This window comes from Protopterus annectens, chromosome 8.part0 (genome assembly GCF_019279795.1).
Source record: "Protopterus annectens isolate FY-2018-M chromosome 8.part0, PAN1.0, whole genome shotgun sequence".
In the NCBI taxonomy this organism is placed as follows: Eukaryota; Metazoa; Chordata; order Ceratodontiformes; family Protopteridae; genus Protopterus; species Protopterus annectens.
In genome coordinates, this window is record NC_056741.1 from 395715048 (window position 1) to 395735335 (window position 20288).

At 37.5% G+C, this 20288-nt stretch overlaps 1 protein-coding gene across 2 annotated transcripts in view; it reads left to right on the forward strand.

The window, feature by feature from the left end:
* The window catches only part of LOC122808830 (nuclear receptor subfamily 2 group F member 5-like), a 241448-nt gene extending 224446 nt beyond the window's left edge, over positions 1–17002 (forward strand). For both annotated transcript variants that reach the window (XM_044079908.1, XM_044079909.1), the window contains exon 3: positions 15979–17002. In XM_044079908.1, coding sequence (XP_043935843.1) covers positions 15979–16253 — 275 coding nt within the window. In that variant the 3' untranslated portion in view covers positions 16254–17002. The remainder of the gene's footprint in view (positions 1–15978) is intronic.
* Positions 17003–20288: the final 3286 nt, after the last annotated feature.

The following is a 20288-nucleotide window of genomic DNA, read 5'->3' on the forward strand; positions in this document are numbered from 1 at the left end:
GGCAAGGATGCATGGAACGCTTGCAACGCTAAGAGAACTGCCCTCAGTTCCAGGACATTTATGTGCAAGTTGGCCTCGAGGGGGTCCAGGTGCCTTGGACAGTCTTTCCCCTGGAAATGTCCCCCCCATCCTAATAGAGAAACGTCCATGGTCACCGTGGCCGTGGGTTGGGGAAGACAGAACTGTCAACACCAAAGATTCTTTTGTGGCTCCATCCACCGTAGCATTTTCTCCTTGCAACGGTTCATAAGGCATATCATGTGGTTGAGTGGGTGGGTTAACAATGACCATTGTGCTGAGAGGAGCCACTGCAGAATTCTCATGTGCAGTCTCACCAGTGGTACCAAAGTAATGGCAGCTGCCATGGAGCCCAAGAGTTGCAGTACAAGATGTGCTGGTACAAACGTGTGAGTAAGAAGATCTTGAATTTGGTGTCTTATTTTCTAAAGCCTGTGAGGGGGAAGAGAAGATTGACAGGATGTTGTGTTGAAGACCACTCCAATAAATTCCAGTGTCTTCATTGGAGACATCTGAGATTTGTCTTTGTTGATTGCAATCCCTAAGCGGAGAGTGAGATCTTGAGTGTAAGAGAGGCTATGGGCTAGGAGATTCCTGGTCGGAGCAGCAAGGAGCCAGTCGTCTAGATAGGGAAACACCTGGAATCCTTGTAGTCGAAGATGAGCTACCACAACTGCCATACATTTGGTGAACACTTGGGGGGCTGTTGAGAGACCGAATGGCAGTGCCCTGAAGTGGTAGTGATTGGCTCCCAGCCAAAAGCAGAAAAACCTCCAGGAGTGGTGATCCATCTTTATGTGGTAGTACGCATCCTGTAGGTCTATAAAACACATCCAATTGTCCCTCCCTAGGAAGGAAAGAATGGAATGTACTGTGACCATCCAGAATTTTTGAGGTTTGATAAATTTGTTGAGTAGGCTGAGATCCAGGATTGGTCTCCAGTCCCCTGTCTTTTTTGGCACTAAAAAGAACCTTGAGTAAAACCCGGATCCTGTCTGTTATGGTGGGACTGGTTGGATGACTCTTTTTCTTAGCAGTTTTTCTATTTCTAAGGCTGCTAATCCCCTCTGATTGGGTCGTACATTGAGGTTTCTTTTGACGGGTCTGGGAGTTAGGTCAGAAGGTGTTTGGTAGCCTTTGGATATTATCCTCTGCATCCAAACATCAGTAGTAATAAGATGCCAGGCTGGTAGATGCAGAAATGACCCCTGACTGCTTCCTGAGGAAAGCAATTGGGCAGCTGCTCAGGAGCGCTGGTAGAGTCTGCTCGAGAGAGAATCTCTGGCTCCCTGGTTACGTGGACCCCCTCTACCCCAAAAGGGACATCTTCCATATGAGTAGCCCCCTCTGCTCTGGGGGATTGCTCACCACGAGTGTCACAAAAGGATCCTAGGGATTCCTTAAACCATATCTTCCCCCTTTCTGGTTCCTGGAGTAGGGTCTCTGGGGGTTGGAAAAGCATATGCCCACAGCAGACAAGGTCTTTCCGTCTTTTTCACTACATGCAAGTGTGTCATGTACCTTGGGTCCAAAAAGTGCAGATTCATTGACAGGTGTGCTAACGAAGGAAGATTTAAAAGGGTCTGTAAAATCCACAACCGCATCCAAGCATTATGTCTCATGACAACACCAGATGTGGCAGCTCAAGCTGTCCCCTCAGCGGTGTGAGATATCAAATGCATTGAGGAGTTCAAGTTAGATTCAAGGGTAGCTAGCTGCAAGGTGACAGTGTCACGCACCTCATCAGGGAGGACTCCCACTAAAGAGGAAGCCATTTCAGAAATTAGGTCTCTTTGGAAGCGAGTAAAGTGTGCCAGATAATTCGGTGGCCGAATGGCGAAGGTCGCTGAAGCATAAATCCACTTCCCTAGTCTGTCCATGGTCTGGGATTCCCTATTTGGAGGATGAACTGTGGAACTATCTTCTGCCAGTTCCCTCTTGGTAGCTGCCGCCACGATCATAGAATCAACTGTCAGCTGCTTGGACCAGTGGGGCTGGTCTTCAGGTGTAGATAAAATTTTGTCTGGCCTCCAGGGGACAGGTTCTACATTGTCTGGAGCCTTCCAGGCATGCTGCACAATTAGTTTAACAAGATCATCTGCTGGTGGGGTCACCCAGGAAGTAGATGGCTGGGCATGGAAAGCCTGCAGAAACACCAATTCCTCAGAAGAAAGGTTAGAGGACTTCCATTCCCCCCGCTGTTTGAGGATTTTGAGAATGTCTCCAAATGAGATGTCGTCTGGGGGAGAATGAGGGGACCCTTCCCCTTCATCACAATCAGTGTCTTCTGTGATAGATTCCTCCAGGGAGTCAAGCTGCTTCCTCTTGCACCATTTTTTTCTGGGGTGGCTTTCCAATGGGATCCTCTGAAGAGGACTCCAGAGAAGGGGTTCTCTTCACAGGGGGTTCTGATACTGGTGTCCTAGGGGCTGGTTGTGAGCCTTCAGAGTGAAGGGCCCTATCCACCACTTGTACAGCAGGCACACCTGAGCCCAGTTCCAGTTGAGGGGTGACGAGAGAACTGGAAACTGTGGACATAGATGGCGCCAGTGAGAAAATAGGTGCCGGATTAGGTACCAAGGTATGGACAGTCCAAGTACCACTCTGAGAAAGCATTGGCTCCATCATAGCCAATGCTGCAAGGGTGATGGGTGCCGGCAGGGGAGGCACTGTTGTTGGAGCCGAGACAGTATGTACTGAAGCGGGTGCTGGGGGAGGATAAGCAGAGGAAGATGAGATAGAAAATTCCAAGCCAGGGGGGACGGAAGGTCTAGCTGGAATGGGCAATCCCCTAGCTACCAGAAGCTGGTCCACAACCCGCACTCGGTCTAGCTCAGAAAAAACTCCTAGAGGATCTAAAAGAGGAGGCTGCAGAAGGGGAATCAGGTCTTTCTAGAAAGGGACTAAACCTCTGCCCCAAGAAAGGATCGTAAGTAGGAGGATATCTTGTCCTTGGCAGGTAATTGGATTTTGGAGCCAATGGAGCTGAAGAAACTGTCAGCACCATGGCTGGGGATGGTGCTAAGGCATGTACAGTCTTTGGAGCCCATGCAGCCAAAGAAGCTGTCAGCACCGTGAACGGGGATGGTGCAGAGGCATATACAGTCATTGGAGCCCATGGAGCCAAGGAGACTGTCGGTGCCATTGACAGGGATTGAGCCAAGGCATGAACAGTCATTGGAGCCAAAGACAGCACCAAAGTCAGTGGTGCTGTGTTTGGAACCAAGATAGGAGTGAATACCAGGGTCGGCACTGAAGGAGAGGACACAGATCCTGGTGCTGAAGAGGTCTGCGCCAAGTGCGCTGGTGAAGCACGGAGCCGACTCAATTCCGTAACTGATGGAGATGCAGGAACTGAGTGACTCTTTTTTTTCCTTATATTTTTTAGTCTTAGGAGGGGGTGAGACCTCCGACCCAAATAGAGCATCCGAAAAAGGTATCGAGTAAATCTTTTAAAATAAGTTTATTCTTACGTTTTGCTTGTGTCCGATTAGAAAAACCAGCACAAATGTCACAATCAGCTTTCAAATGATCCACGCCCAAACAGTAGACACAACGAACATGTGTATCTGAGTTAGGCATCTTACATCCACATTTGTCACACTGTTTAATATCCAACTTAACTTTGTCTGACATGGTAAATGAAACAATACTATCCTGTAGAAAAAAAATTAAGGAAGAAATAGCAGTGAAGTTATGTTAAGGAATACCACTAGTAAAAGGGGCCTGTCAAAGACAGGAGAGAGGGACAGTCAAAAGATGTAAAAAAATATCAAGAAAAAGGGTAGGAAATGGGCCTAGATTATGGGTGACAGTGATAAAAGACTAACTTGACTAAAAATTTCTAAATTTAGAAGAAAAACTGTCATAAAAAAGCAACAAATTACTACTTAGCTTGAGAGAGATGGCTAACACATCTGACTAGGAATATGGCAAACAAGATCTGGAGTATCTAGGATAGGGGCATCGTGGATAGGTTCTTAGCTGAGAGTTTTTTGCTTGTGCGAGCTGGGAAATGGCTGTATCACTTCCGAGGACGGAACTGAGGTCTTAACTGTAAAGAATAAATAAAGATTTACAGCTTCAGATGCTTTCTTACTTAGCTCGTGACATCATGTATTCTATGCATGCAGATCAGATTACATTACATCTAATGTGTATATGCAAGCCTAATTGTGAATGTCAAGTCTCTGATTGGTTAATAGAGCATCGCAGGCTTCTTTTACAAGAATTATGAGCTACACTGTTTGAAAACATATTCATGATTCCCTTTTATAATAGTGACTATATTTTGTGATCAAATATATACAGAAATGTTATTTTTTCTTGTAAACAGTTAATTATAGCCACTATTTCTAGTGAATATACTGGCGTTTTTTTTTTTTTATAAATAGATCTTTATAAATAACTTTCCTATGCAGTTAGCAAGTGTTTAGTATAGGCTTATACATTTACAGGAAATGCTTATGACTAATGGTAATAACTGTAAGGATACTCAAGCACCATACTAAACCCTAGCAAATATATGTATAAATAATTTTGATTGAACTATAATTACTTTGCATTTAATATGTTAATTTCCTTATTGTATCCTAAATATTATTTATATTTCAGATGTAATGTTTTCAGTTATTATTAAGTCATGTTTTTTAGTATATTAGCACTTTATGACAGGGAAAGAGCTCAGTAATATCTATAATTTGTGATAACACAACAAACAAGTTATGAGTTTCAGTATTACCCTATTACTATGGTAGATATTTACAGCTATCTCTATCTTAATTTTGTCTTTGAGTCATTCACTTTTAAGACCTGTTATCCATAGTAAGTTTTATATAAATAATGTTTTTTTTTACTAATTTTTGTCATTTTAACTGATGCCAGTTAATTATTATTGATTTTAGTCAGTTATTTAAACATCTGCTATTCCAAAAGTTTAGGAGTTAATTAAGGACAAACAAGTCTTATGGAATATTTCTAAAAAAATCTATATTAACATCTTTTGGGAATGACACACACTCACTATGTGCTAACACCCAATTCTTGTGAAGTTTTTATTTAGGGGGAGTTTATCATGATAAGATTTATTCAGAATACAAATGCTAAATGATTCTTTGATTTGTTCTGCCATTTTGAAGTTTTTGTTGGAACTAATACAGATGACATGCTTAGGTATTTTGGGTAATCATTTAGATTGTTAATAAAGCTAATGTTTCCTTAGTCTATTAAGCACTAAATTCAGATTATATATATCCTATTATGTCTCTTGCTTCATTAGTGATTAATTACTGTATAAATGTTTAATGTTTCTAATAATAGTGTATGTAAATCATCTCTAAAACCTAACTGGAATCAATATCTGATTAGTTGTTTATCACTACTATTTTTCTCTTAATTTATAATATATTCTCCATTTTTTACTTTGTTTTCAGGGGCTTGAGCAAACAAAGGTTGATGGTTGGGATAGGTAGTCTATCAGATTTAGTTTTGTTTGCTAGACTAGGAATGTATCTCATTCCATGTATATGGTGTATTAAAGTTTACATCAGAGTGAAATATGCTAATTTTTTGTTATTTAACTGTTTTTCTAGTTTTGAAATGCCTGACAATTGTTTTACTTTTATCTTTCATGGGGAAAGTTATTTGGATTGAGATAAATAGAAATACAACAACTGATATTCTATTGTCTATTCAGGAAGAGCGTTATATATACAGGATTATATTAATACAAGTTCCTTTATTATTTATCTTTAAAGAATTCTGATATGGATTTAACTTTGGTACCCTTAAATACTAATGGCTTAAACAACCCATATAAGAGAGCCAACCTACTAAGGTATCTTAAACTAAACAAGGCTCAAGTAGCTTTTCTCCAAGAGACACACTTTAAAATAAATGACACATTTATGTGGGACCCTAAGGAATACACAATACTTGCTCAATCTTCTTATAAAGGTAAAACCAGAGGAGTAACAATTCTAAGGAAAAGACTTTCTTAAATCCTCAAATCATTTACAAACATGTAGATAATGATAGACTCATAGCCTTAGTTATACTTAAGTTTAATAATAGAATTTGGACCCTGGTTAATTTATACTGGTTCCCGGGTATAGGTTCATAGGTTCATAGGTTGGTACTAGGCTATCGGCCCTAGGGCCTATACAAGCCTAGCCATAACAATTCCCTGGCTATTTCTTCCCACACTATTTACTTCCCTGAACCCTTGTCTAGCTGGGCGAATTACATGATCCCCAGGGTGAATTTCCTTTCTCCCATCCAATCATCAAGGTTCCTTTTGAAGAGGGCCAAAGAGGTGCTCTGCTTGACATGTATGGGCAGTCTATTCCAGAGTCTGGGGAGTCTCTGGGTCAGGAGCCTATCCCTGCAACATGTGTTGTTTATTGTGATGACAAGGTTTAGATCCCTGAAGCATGTGGCTCTGAGGGATTGGGATTTCTTTAAGTGTAGCATGTCCAACAGCTCTGGGTTTGACATGGCCTTATATGATATGCAGAGATCACCTCGGAGTAGATGATATGAGACAGAGTATAGCTGGAGTTTTTTAAGGTGGTCAGCATAAGGCATCTGCTTTAGGCCTGTGATTCTTTTAGTATGGGGGTTGGACTAGCTAAGAAACACTTTGACTTTATTATAACTACTTCTAAAGGTAATAGGAGGTGATTTCAATTGTATCACAGATATTACAGAAACTACCGGTAGGAAATCTCCTACACAATTGTCCTCAGCCAAACAGATAAAAAATATGGACAGAAATGTTTAAATTAAAAGATAACTTTAATGCTTTGGGACCAAATTATTTACTATTCTCACATCAGGACTATAGACATGGTAACCAAACTAGAATAGATAAAATTTATAACTCACAAGATCTTTATTCTAAAATATTGAATTTTTCAATACACCCTTGTCCCCTTTCAGATCATAATTCCCTGTTGTTAACAATACACTTGGAATTCAATCAATTAGTTATTACTTCAAGGATTCCTTCATATATCACAAAAATTAAAGATTTTAAATCTTGAATAACTTCTGAACTTCAGCTTTTCTTAGAGATTAATTATAAACCTGAAGCAAACACAATTTTGGTTTGGGATTCTCTTAAGGCCTATCTATATGGTAAAACCATTAGCTGGTACAAAAATAAAATTAAAGAGTGGGACTCAGAGTTACAGAAACTCCAAAATCAAATATTATATCTTAAATCTAATAAAAACATAATTGCTACAGATAATAAGAAGCAAATAGAAGAAACAAATAAGAAATACAATGAAATATTATCCCATAAAACTAATTTAGCCATGGAAAAACTGAAATTAAAATCTTATGCTACCTCTCCTAAGCATCTTCATAACCTATATATGAAAGTTAAGATGCAATCAAAAATTAATAACATTGATAGTATCTTTCATGAAGGGAAAAGGAAAAATTTCTCGGACATAGGGACATTCTGAAGGCTTTTAATTATCATTATGCAGAGCATCATAAAGATAAAATAAGTACAAATGAATGTGAGAAGTTAGAGAATATAGTTCCCAACATAACAAGAATTCCTGAGGAACTTAAGTTAGATCTACAAAAACATATTTTTCAAAAGGAAATTATAGATGGGATTAAAGGAAGTAAGTCTAATAAAACACCTGAAATAGATGGCTTAATTATTGAAATATATGGATTGTTCCCTTCTTTTATAATCTCTCTCCTACATAAAACCATTCTTGAAGTTCAAACATTAGCAAATATTCCTCCTTCTTGGAGATATTCTCTAATTTCCCCTATATTAAAAGAGAATAAGGACCCTAATCATTGCAACTCATATAGACCAATTTTTTTGTCGAATAATGATTATAAACTATTTATGTCAATTATGGTCAATAGATTGAAAATACCCATATCTAACATAATTAATGAAGACCAAACTGGTTTCATACATAATAGGCATACACAGTATAATATTAAAAGAGTATTAACTCTGATAGATTACCTCAATAGAGGAAAACATGAAGCATTGACAATAGGTCTATATATTCAAAAGGCCTTTGACTCCTTAAATTTGGGTTATTTATTTAAAGTCTTACAGTTATTTGATTCCCCTCCTTTTTATAACAATGATAAAGAAAATCTATGAAAATTATCTAGCATATGTCAAATTAGGTCCCTTTACTTCCAAAGCAATCCAAATGACTAGAGGTACTAGACAAGGATGTCCCATATCCCCTATTCTATTTGCTCTGGCCATAGAAGTACTTGCCATTTTAATACATAATAACCCAAAGATAAGATGTATAAATACATATGACCAATATATTTCTAAAATAATGATGTTTGCTGATGATGTTTTACTTACCTTACCCAACTCCAAGGAAGTGTTAGGTGAAGTGGATATAGTAACAACAAATTTTCAAAAAATCTCAGGACTCTCCTTCAACAAATCTAAATCAAAATATTTATTGTTTGTGGGTTCCAGTTAATCATATTATTGGAAACCAAGTCTCAACTTTAGACAATTTAGGAATAGTCCTAGGCAAGAATATAGAGGAAACCTTACAGCTTAACTATGCTAAAGCCATAGACTTAATCAAGACATTAATAAGCAAATGGAATAATTTGTTTATAACATTTCACGATATGTTACAACTGATAAAAGTGGTTTTGTTACCTAAAATATTATATGTAGCACAAGCCTTTATACTTCTACCAGGAAAGAAAATCCTTAAAGAAATCACTTCAACTCTGATGAAATTCCTATGGTACCCCAAAAGAAATAAAGTAGCATATTCTCATCATATCAGAAAATGGGAACAAGGGGGGCTAAAATTCCCAGAGATTGAAACTTATATAAAGGCATCTATAATTAAAATAGTGATGAAGTGGATAAATCATAGATACTCTTCCAATTGGAAAAAGTTACACTACATTATACTAATGAATGAAAATTATTTATCAAAGAATGCTTTGGTAACTAACAAAGATAGCAAGATATGGCACTATTTAAGTTTAAATTTACAGTATAGTACAACAAAATTAACTAAACTAACACTACTAAACAATATTTTTGATGTGTTTAGAAAATTCATTAACACAAATTTAGATATAAAACTGTGGCATATATTTTTAATACCATTTACCATTACAAGGGATTTCCCTGATAAAACACATAGAGAGATTTTTGGTTTATGGGAAAATAATAACCTATTTTGCTGGTTGCAATGTATTGAAAACCAACAAGCTTTGAACACACAAAGTATATTGTCAACCTATGGCCTATCCCTTAATGAGTGGTTGGTTCTTCAGAGTGTCACAGCATACACTAAGGATCTGTGTAGAATAATACATAACTCATCCTTTAAAACCATACCAAAAATTATAAACTGGATTTTTGGAATTCTGTATAATAATATCAATGTTAAGAATGAATTATCATATCTATATAACACTTTAATTGTCTAGAAGACAGCTCCTAAAGATTCTTACTGGCGATACCTAACTAAAGGGTTTCAAGTATCATTATCAATGGAAGATAAAACAAACATTTTATTTACAGTTAAACTAACTTCTTACTCACAATTCTGGAGGATTTTTCATTGGAAATTTCTACACAGAACTTTTCTGATACCTGAGGAACTCTCAAAATCGAATCCTTCAAACAGCAAGTTATGTTGGAGATGTAATCTGTCTACTAATGCTGACTGGTCTCATATTTGTTATGACTGTACTAATATTAAATGATATTGGAATGAGATTAACAAATTTCTTCAAGCTATCTATATTGATATATTTGTTTTGACAAAGTCTTTAATTTTATTGAATGTTGTTAATAGTAATAATATGAAGAAAGATGACCTGTATTTGTTGTGGACAATGTTAGCAACAGCCAGAAAATGTATAACTAAAAGATGGAACTCTAATGTAGCACCCACGATGGAGGAATTCCTATCATCACTGAAGAAATGCATACTAATGGAGAAAAGAACTAAAGAGTTAAGAACTTTTCCTAAGCTATTGGTTTGAGTCCATGGGGGAAAGTTATGAATTTGATTGATACCCTACAGATGGTACCAAACTCTTCCTAACTATCATAGTTTATATATTAATTTATTATTTAACTACAAATGTTTTTATCTGAATCCTTTTTGTCAGGCTGAATGTAAATACTGTAAATAGTTATTGAATCTTATGAATGTATTAAATTATTGCGTTATTTTATCAAAATAAAAATCATTTGAGAAACAAAATATATATAGTTATAATCAAGCTCTAAACCCCTGAAATCTGTAATTAAATAATCAGTGATGTTAACTTTCTAAAATGTAAATAAATTATCAGATATAGGTTTCATTTTTATGATCTCATGATGATGAAATGTCTAATCACATAGACAAATATATATATACCAAACCAAAGGATAAAAAGTTCACACAAACAAGACCACTCAGTAAAAACTGCCAGAAAAAAATGTTACACCATTTGATAACCACAATGGTTTTCACTTTCTCTTTGAACTACCAATTTATTTTGGGAAAAGATTTGTTGCTTTTGTGATTACAAAGTTTACACAGTATACTGTTAAACCAGGCTGTTAATTTTTGCTTGCTGAATTTCAGTATCCCACCTTGTGCATGTTCTCCAGAAATTTAGAAGAATCACTTTTGTCTAAAAGTACTCTGGTTTAAAATGCATAGCTGTTTACTAGGCATGTGATTCAGGAGACCACTCAGGAGCCTAGTGTAATGTCCCAATTGCTCTAGCACAGCTCTGTTAAGTACCATATTTATAGTCAAACTGTAAGCAAATGGAGGCTGATGGACTCAAACCCTGGCCCATAAGGAAGACATCATCAATCAAAAATTTTTTTTACTGAATAGCTTATATATATATATATATATATATATACACACACACACACACACACACACACACACACACACACACACACACACATATGTGCGTGTGCGTGTTTGTGTGTGTGTGTGTGTGTGTGTGTGTGTATGTGCTAGCAGTTGTTTTTAAATTACATATTTGTCATGGTTTATGATTTTATGTATTTTCTTAAATGTCTTTTTGAATGAAGGCCTGGTTACCTAATTTTATTTTGTGGTGAAAAATTATGTTGTGTAGAAAGTCAAAAAGACAAAGTGTCTGGGATTGGTGGTTGCACTTCTTGGAGGAAGTCTACGCGGTATATGGTGGTGTACAATTCCCCCTAGGATTTTAGTTGCCAACATTTACCCTTTTAAACAAATTAATTATTTGTCTTTCTACTTGTCTTTTTTTGATACCAAATATGCATATGACATATTTTCTTCTTCTTAACGGATGTAGGTAAGAGTTTCTTAATCTTTGGTCATTGCTAGTATAGCTGATGGTCTTCCATTTATGGTTTCTGTAACACCTAAGATAACACATTTTTATCTCTAGTTATTTTTACACCTGTTGTCAGATCCATAGTGTCCTTTCTACAACTCTCCAAGTCTGTCCAGCATCTTATGTGATTTGTGCATAGCCTAAAGATCATCTTCTTAACTATTCTCGCAGCTATGAAATGCTTTGTACTTTTTTCTTATTTTACATTTTTTGTATGTGTTTTACTTCTGCTGTTTGTTTTATTACTTAAATTCCTTCTACTTAAAGAATTTTCAGAGCTATTGTGAGAATATTAGCATTTTCTATAAGTCTGCCTTCAGTTTCTAAATGATGAATGCCATTTCCAGCATACTTATTTTCATCTTTGTGATCCCTACATTAGTTTTATGTTTTCATGTGTTTGTTTCACAAATAATTATCTATACTGTAGTCTTATAATTTTGTAAAGACTCAAAATATCTTCTTTTTATAGCACCTCTGACTGTATGTGCTGTGAATCATTGTATTAATTTTGTCATGTACATTTACTCACCTTTTTCATAGTTGACACTACATTTTGTAGCATTGCTCCCTTTCCAATGTATCATTTTGAAGTGAGGCACTTTTTCTCAGCTATAGTTTGACACTGTGGTTGGTTTCACTGTATAGTATACATCATGATTGTTGCATGCAGCCCTATGCATTCCCACATCAAATCTGGAATCACCTTTTTATTTTATAATGATATAATGATATAATGATAGTCCTTGTTCCTGAAACCTGGAGTAGCCTTTTTGCCTTAAAGTGATAGCAGAAGATCTATGACTCATCCCTGTTCCTAAAATGTGGAACTGCATCTTTGTCTTTATAGCAGGAGGTCTGTGACTCATCCTTGTTTCTAGACATTTGTTCTTGTCCAATGCAGAGCCTTCATAATGATCATAGCATTCAAGCAGCTGCAGAAAAGCTTTTTTCATTTCACATGCAACACTGATAAGTTACATGTTAATAACATTTGTTTTGCTTTTGTGCCAATGTAAGTATTGTTGAACATTTTTCCTTATTCTTCACTAAGAATGAAGTCTGTGTGAGTTGCTGACTGATACATGCCTTCTTGCCTCTGAGATGACCTACAAAATTAAGTTAATCTCTTTACCTCTTGTTAACTCTTACATTGTAGATTGTGATTCCTCTGTATAAATTAGAGAGGTGGTGTACTGAAAATTAAAACTGAAATCCATTTGCAAATGTTTATCTGTTTAAAACTGGTAGGACTCAGACATGCTGATATATGTAGGTCTGCAGATGTAAGTGAGTGCATGTGTGTGTGTGTGTGTGTGTGTGTGTGTGTGTGTGTGTGTGTGTGTGTGTGTGTGAGTTTGTGTATGTATGTATGTATGTATGTACATGTGGGTGTATTTCTGTCCATGTACACACAAATGCTTGTGTGTGGATGTAACCAAGGGAAACTCATATGCTGTACAATTATGTGGAAGTCAGAGAAGATCAGAGGTTGTGATGGCTACTACTGTGTTTACAGAAAATGTACATTATATTGTTTTGTATTAGGCAGAGCTGTAGTGGGTGCTTCAACTTACTCCCTTCTCAAACACTGCGGAATCAGTTCTTTGAGTTTGTTCAGTACATGTTGAATAGTACGGGCACTGAGGTATATAAGTGCATAAATAGTTTGGCTGCCTAATACATTTTCAGCAGAATACATGGATACTGCTTCCCTGCCCTTGGCCAAGGTTCAGCAGGATAAGGTCACAACTTGCCAAGTATAGTTCTGCAAGCCAAAGGTCATCCTTCACTGTGCAGTGCAAGGGATCCGTGCCTATTAGTGCACTAAGATTCATTCAAAGGGTTTCAGCTCAATTTTCTCTGTGTATCTGTAGATCTGTGGAGTTTATATATTAATAAGGGGGTGTTGTGGTAGAGGGCTTACTCCCCTGCAAAAGTGTCTTTTTTTATTTTCTGCATCTGGTTGAGGATTTAACTGAAGCTTTCACTGGATGTAACTTAACAAAGCATGTTGAAACCATGTTTATACTTAAAAATGCAACAGTATGTTTGCTTTTTTGTGCATTGTTTTACCTCCATTTTCTTTCAACCACCCAGCCCCTTTCTCAACTGACCTTATCATCTGTTTCTCCAGTGCTGTTGGGGGGGTCTTTCTAAAGGAGATACAGACAATTGTGTTCTTAAGTCCACTCTCCTGCCCCACAGCAGCCTAGTATGTACATATTCCTACATCACCAGCTGAGTAATCTATGCATGCCTGCATGCAAGCCCCTAATCCTACCAACTAACAGCAATGCTTGCTGAGTACACATCTCAGTTCTTGATACAGTTCACCTGCTGGCTGCCTTCCCACCCATCATGTGCCACGCATAAACAGTGCAGTGGACTGGGCTGCCTTATTGTCCATCAGGATGGGTAGGCTCATTTTGGCTACACACTGCTACCCAGACTGGCTCACATCTGTTAATTTTGTCATTAGTCACCTGTACCATAGTCTAGGCTATACCCCACTTTGCACTGGAGCTACCTTAATTACTGTAATACATTGATTTGTTTCTTTTATGTATTGTCTTTAGTTCTCTTCAGCGTACTTGAAAATTCTGTCCCTACTTAGTTCCTCATTTAGAACATTTTCATTCTCTTGTTCTGCTGACTGATATTAAAATCTGAGTGTCGGGATCTGTAGGCCATCATCTAAGACTCAGTCAGTTTTGTGTGCTGATGCTACTCCCTTTCTTCATGCGATGGCAAGAGTTTTGTAAGTTCCAGAAGTGCCAGCAGTTCCTTCCTGGAAGATGAGAGAAGAATATTTTTTGACCACACATATATACATATCTGGAAGTGAGGATTATACCAGCCTGAATGCGAGGGTTGACAATGTCAAACAAGATAATATTTTCTAGGTAACCATTTGAAATATATGTTGGAACCTGCCAGAGTGAGTCCCAAAATATGGAGAATGAATGGTCAAAAAATGGACTTACACTAAGTCTGAGATGGCCTTTTCTTAGAATATTTCCTTTTTTCCAAGCAAAGGCAATCTACCCACAATGGAGGGCACAGGGAGACTTGTTCCCCACTGTTAAAATAATGTTTAAAGATACGAGCAATGGTTGAGATTCACTTTCCTCCTGCTTTTCCAAACTATTGTGTTGGCTCCCAGCATTTCAATACGGAACCTGTTTTCTAAGTATGGCAATAAGGCCATTCTAGGTACAAGTACTAGATGCAAATTAAGAAATATTTTGAAGAAATGTACCGGGACAAACAATTGTTTATTTAAGGGGAGAAACCAGATTAGGTAACAGCATTTTGCTATAACCGCAGCATACACAAACAGAATGACTGAGAAAGAAATGTCAGTGAAGAACTGGCTTGTAACAGGGCTTAATAATATCCAAAATGAATGGCCTGACAACCTAGCAAGAAAGAGGAAAGTTTAAATGTGAATTTTGTAGTGCAGCTGGCTGAGAGACAAAAACAGTATTAAGAAGTCCAATGTATTTTATACAGCTGGGATATAAAATCTGAATGAGTTTTAAATACAAAAAATGTATGTGTGTGTGTGTGTGTGTGTGTGTGTGTGTGTGTGTGTGTGTGTGTGTGTGTGTGTGTGTGTGTGTGTGTATGTCTGTATACATATATGTGTATATGTACAGATATATGTGTGTGATTTTTGTGTCAGCAGAATACTATTTTCCATGACAGTACAGATATCATTGTAATTGCATAATGTGCATTTCTAACCTCTATTTAACCTCTTTGGGCTATACATGGTTACACCGAATTCTTGCCACTGCTTCACTTTCCTTACACCTACCATAGACATGCTATATAGTTTGAATGCATTCTTCAAACAGACCTACATATATTAAGTCTGAGGCGGCCTTTTCTCAGAATATTTCCTTTTCTCCAAGGTGTGGTGATCGCCCCCACATTGGGGGGTGCAGGGAAACTATTTGGCTCACATCGTAGTTGAAAAAATGCCCACATGGATTATTCATTTACTCAGTTAATTTAACAAAATACTGCAGATTACCTACCACAGTATATTGCTTACCTACTGCATTAGTTTGCATCTCTAAGGGAACAGCCATTTTTGTTTTCTTGAAGGAGCAGCACATATGGTCATAACTGAAAAGGCATTACATTCTAAATCAGAAATGGTCTAGCTACCCTTATGATACTGCAGAAATGTTTTGTTCAGTCATAGTTGCTAATGCTTCTGAGGAGTGGAGGAGCTCCACAAGACATGGCTACCATTGTTGGGGGGGTACTGCTTCTTACAGTGACCCCTGGTTTAATAGGGCCTTACTGCAACTGGAATAAACTCTGGTATGAGGGATTCTTTCTGATCTAATGCTGAATGTTTGCTGACACAAAAACGCAGGAAAAGTGGAAAGGTTCTCCTGCCAGCTGTTTGAATGAAAATATTTTTTTTCTTAGAATGCTAACAATGCTGCAAACAGGTTAGATATTTTGTGACAAAAGAATGATGAACAAAAGACACCTTCACTATGAACTAACATGCTGCCATTAGTTTATGACTTCTGACAAACTTCTTTCTTTCCACAGATGCTGTAGGATTAACAGATATTGCTCATGTGGAAAGTGTCCAGGAAAAATCACAGTGTGCTTTGGAGGAGTATGTAAGGACACAGTACCCCAACCAGCCAAGTCGCTTTGGAAGGTTACTTCTACGCCTACCATCTCTCAGAATTGTCTCAGCACCTGTCATAGAACAGCTGTTCTTCGTGCGCTTAGTGGGTAAGACTCCAATTGAGACCCTCATCCGAGACATGCTGCTCTCAGGATCCAGCTTCAACTGGCCTTACATGCCCATGCAGTGATGGACAAGGACTCTGATATGGGCTAATATTTTTGCCCTTTTGGCTATGCAGGAGGAGACAGAGACAGATTGTTTATAAGCCAATATTTTAAGCCTCTACTGTCGCCCTCCCTTGTGGCTAACGCAAAGCCCTTCTGTTTTATACATTTGTAAAATATGTGTGAAAAGGATGACTTAAAAGCTTGTTTTTTAAGAAAAATGCTGGGATTTTCTTCACTATTTTGTTCTTGTTCATGCAGTGACTGTTTAAGTATTGACACTTTGTTTGAATTTTATTATCGGGTGTAAGTGCAGTGTTTAATCGCCTCATCTGGCGTGTTATAAGACAATGCAAAACAATGCGGGGCGGGATGATGATGACATTAGTAACAGCAGTTTTTAACCTGAATGGAATGAATCAGAGAATTCCCCACTTCTGCACTGTTCCCATATCAGGCTGCTGTGGGGGGACATTGATTGGCATAGAGTTATTTAATAGCCCTACAGCACAGGTTTCCTGGAAAGCTCCAACATAATTAAATCATATTTAGTGGTGTCTGCTATGGTTATAAAATACAGGATTTGGAGTTAATGGTTGCAAAGGTCTTTTCATGTGGAACTTTAAATGAAAAAGCAGCTATCACCTCTTATATTTTTAACACTTAATAAGCAGGAATATATGTAAATCAAGCATTTATGTTTCAAATATGTTGAGTACATAGTCTGTGATGTTTTATTTCTCTACAAAATTAAAGTAAAAACATAAAGATATTGACACTTTGAAAATATATGTTAGGGCTTTCTCATCTATAAAAAGATGCACAGATGAATATTACAGTTCAAAATATGTTTCCTCATATGGAACTATGTCATAGAAATATTTTCTGTAGAAAGTACTGCTGTGTATTGACAAACTGTAAGTGCTACTTGCAAGACAAAATTTGCTTTATTAATTTAGTGCATTTTGAAAATTACAATAATTGTCAATGGTAGTACAAACAATGTTGGCATTAACCTGGTGCAGCAAAGCTTCTGGGAAATTCCTTTTTTCTGGTATTGTCATTATTGCTTGTGGCAAGAGTATGTTCTTTATGTCTAAGCATCACAAGCAGAAGAACATTATATTTCTATGTAAGTCCCAGAGGTGGAATCCATGCACTTCCAGTCACTTACCTTACTGAAAACAATGAATAGATTCCTATATTTTTTCATGCCAGTTAAGAGGGTATGGGCAATTCAGGTTAAAAAGTTTGGATACATCCTCTTCCCTTTTCCATTTGTTAGAAGTGATAATGAAAGTTACTTACTCGGCCGTTAGTATTTATTCAGTTTTTCTCTACATATGCAGTATTTGCAGCTTTTTCGGCCAGTGCTGAATTGCTCCATTTAGAATTTGCTTTTTTCATCCAGTAGGCAGTTATATCATCCTTCTCTTTATATTGGCTACCATAGTGCTGAGAAAGAATGTATCTTTAATTCATCATTGCGATTTCTTAGCTATAATGAGCATGATGCAAGAATGTGTGTCTATGCAGGTGACAACATATTATCCTTCATGATCTCACCTTTTTAAATCAGACAGCTTTATTACCTTCTGTGTGTGTGGTGGTGACATGACCTCCTGTCTTCTGCTCTAGCAGAAAAGGAGATCACTCCCTAAAAATCTATGGTCTTGCAATTCATCACCCAGATCAGGTCTGGAACAAATATCACTGGTGTCATGACAGACCATGCTACGGACATTCATCAGCTCTGATTCTGGATTCTTTGTGAGGTATCCAATAATCAGCCTTGCTGACTGCTATCAAGTTAATGTTTCAGAACAGTGATGCTGTAGCTTATATGAGCTACAGCATTTAGGAGTCACAAACGTGAGTGCAGTCTCAGTACTGTGGGATCCCTTTGTTAGTGTCATTAAGCATAATGAAGAAAAGAATTTGTTCCTAATAGAAAAACGCAACTTAGTCCTTTCAGCAGAAAGGAATTCCTCATTACTTGTGCCATTAGTAGACTTGAATCTTCTTGAACACTTATAAAATATCCTAATGCTACAAGGCATTACAAAAGCACTTCGTTTGTGTGGTAGTATAAAATTATATATTATCTCTGCAGTTAAGTTTTGTCAATTCAGTGTGCTTGCTTGACCTGGGCAATATGTAAAAATCTGAAAAAAAAAACTCTTGCAACTGTTTTCTAAAGTATGCTGAATAACTTTAAAGATACAGCAGTGGACTCATGCAAGGTTGGTCTGGAAAATCATGTAGCCATTCAGAAAATAATATATCCATACAAAGCTGAAATTTTCAATCTTCAAATGTGAACACATTTTGGCCATTACTGTTTTGTCTATTGACTACTAAAGCTCTAGGAAAAAAGTTCCTGTGGAGTGTTATAGGCTAATAGTTTCTTACTGGTTATCCCCCAAAGCCATAATCTTCCATCCTCAGGCTTACCTCCTGATTCCTGTCATGTGGTCCCACATTATGGAATGTCTGAAACTCAGACTGCTCTACACCAAATTCCATCTCACAATGAAGTTCATTTAGAGACAGCTTCAGGCCTATGCTCTACCTGAACATTTCTTTCTCCCTCACCCTTTCTTAATTATTAGATTAATCTCCCCTACCTCCATTCCTTCGCTTCTTCATTCTTCAGTGACCTTATGTTCTCACTAGTTGACATCCTGTAGTCTTGCACAGTTTTTTAACCTCTCAGTGAACTACAAGTATGGGACATCTGTAGGCAGTGACCTCTCCATTACAACTATCCTGAAGGCTTAAGTATTCATACATTAAAGAGATGCACCAAAAAGTCATGTACATTATCTGGCCACAGTGAAGTGTTACACAACCCTCTTGAAGTTGAAGTATTAATTTTGCAGATCTGGGAGTCCAGAGTCACGCATTGTTTAAACACCTCTGCTTTGATGCTCCTCCTGCTATAAAGTTGCTTCCTTATGGAGTATTGCGGCAGGTAGTTACTCTGCCTCTGTACAGTGTAGTGTGTCATACATGAAGTAATCAGGGATGCATAAATTGTCTTTGTGTTCTATCGAAGGAGAATTCTCCAGTTTTGTTGCAGAATATGTGGAGAAGTGGGGAAGTATAACCCATTACTTCACTGGATTTTTACTGAAGTAGAAACAGTAAGGACACATTTTTCTAAGTGTGCTGGATGTAGGAAGCTATGCTAGCTTAAACAAATTTTGTCTCTTTTTTCTTATTCAGGATGTGTTTACTCTTTGTCAACTATGGTAGTTCCATGAGGCTAATAGCCCCTTTTCAAAGGGAGACCTAAACTACTAGGGGAAATTTACCTAGGGCATTTGGGGACTTTCCCTACTCTCTTTGATAGGTGCCTTGGGATCTTTCACATCCATCTAAAGTACTACCAACTCAGGTAGGTGGGCCTTTGGTTTAACACCTCGTCTGAAGGACAACTCACACAGGAGTGTAGCCCCCCTCCTTATGCTGCATTGCAGTGTCAGGAAGCCCTCTACTTTGTGTAGGAATAGAACACACAGCCTTTTGCAGCAAAAGCAAGTGTGCTACCTGTTGCACAATTGGCACTGTTAGCATCACTGAGGGTTTTAACAAGTTCAAGGATCTATAAGACACTTTGCTAATACCTTCTTTCCACCAAATTGTGCAAAGCATTCCTCTTCTAGAGAGTTTTTTTTTTTGTTAGGCAGCTGCTGACTGAGCTATGCAATGGTGCTTTTTTGGATGGGGTGGGGGGGGGGGAGTTACAGGGAACTGTCCAGGGTTCTGTAGTTTTTTTATATTACATTTTTCTTTGCTACACACTGCAGCTAGCCAAAAGGCCCACAAAGCAGTAGAGATCCTTTAATAACTAATGGTCATAGCTGACAGCATCACAAGCAGCTTGAACCTGACTTAAAAAAATGTTAGATGAAACTGTATGACTCTTCTAACACACTGGTATCAGCATTTTGGCTCAGATAGTAACCTCTGTTGGCCATGTTGTGAACTATACAGTAGTACACAGGTTGAATATGGTTCATTAGCAAATTACAGTAGAAGGAATGGCTATTACG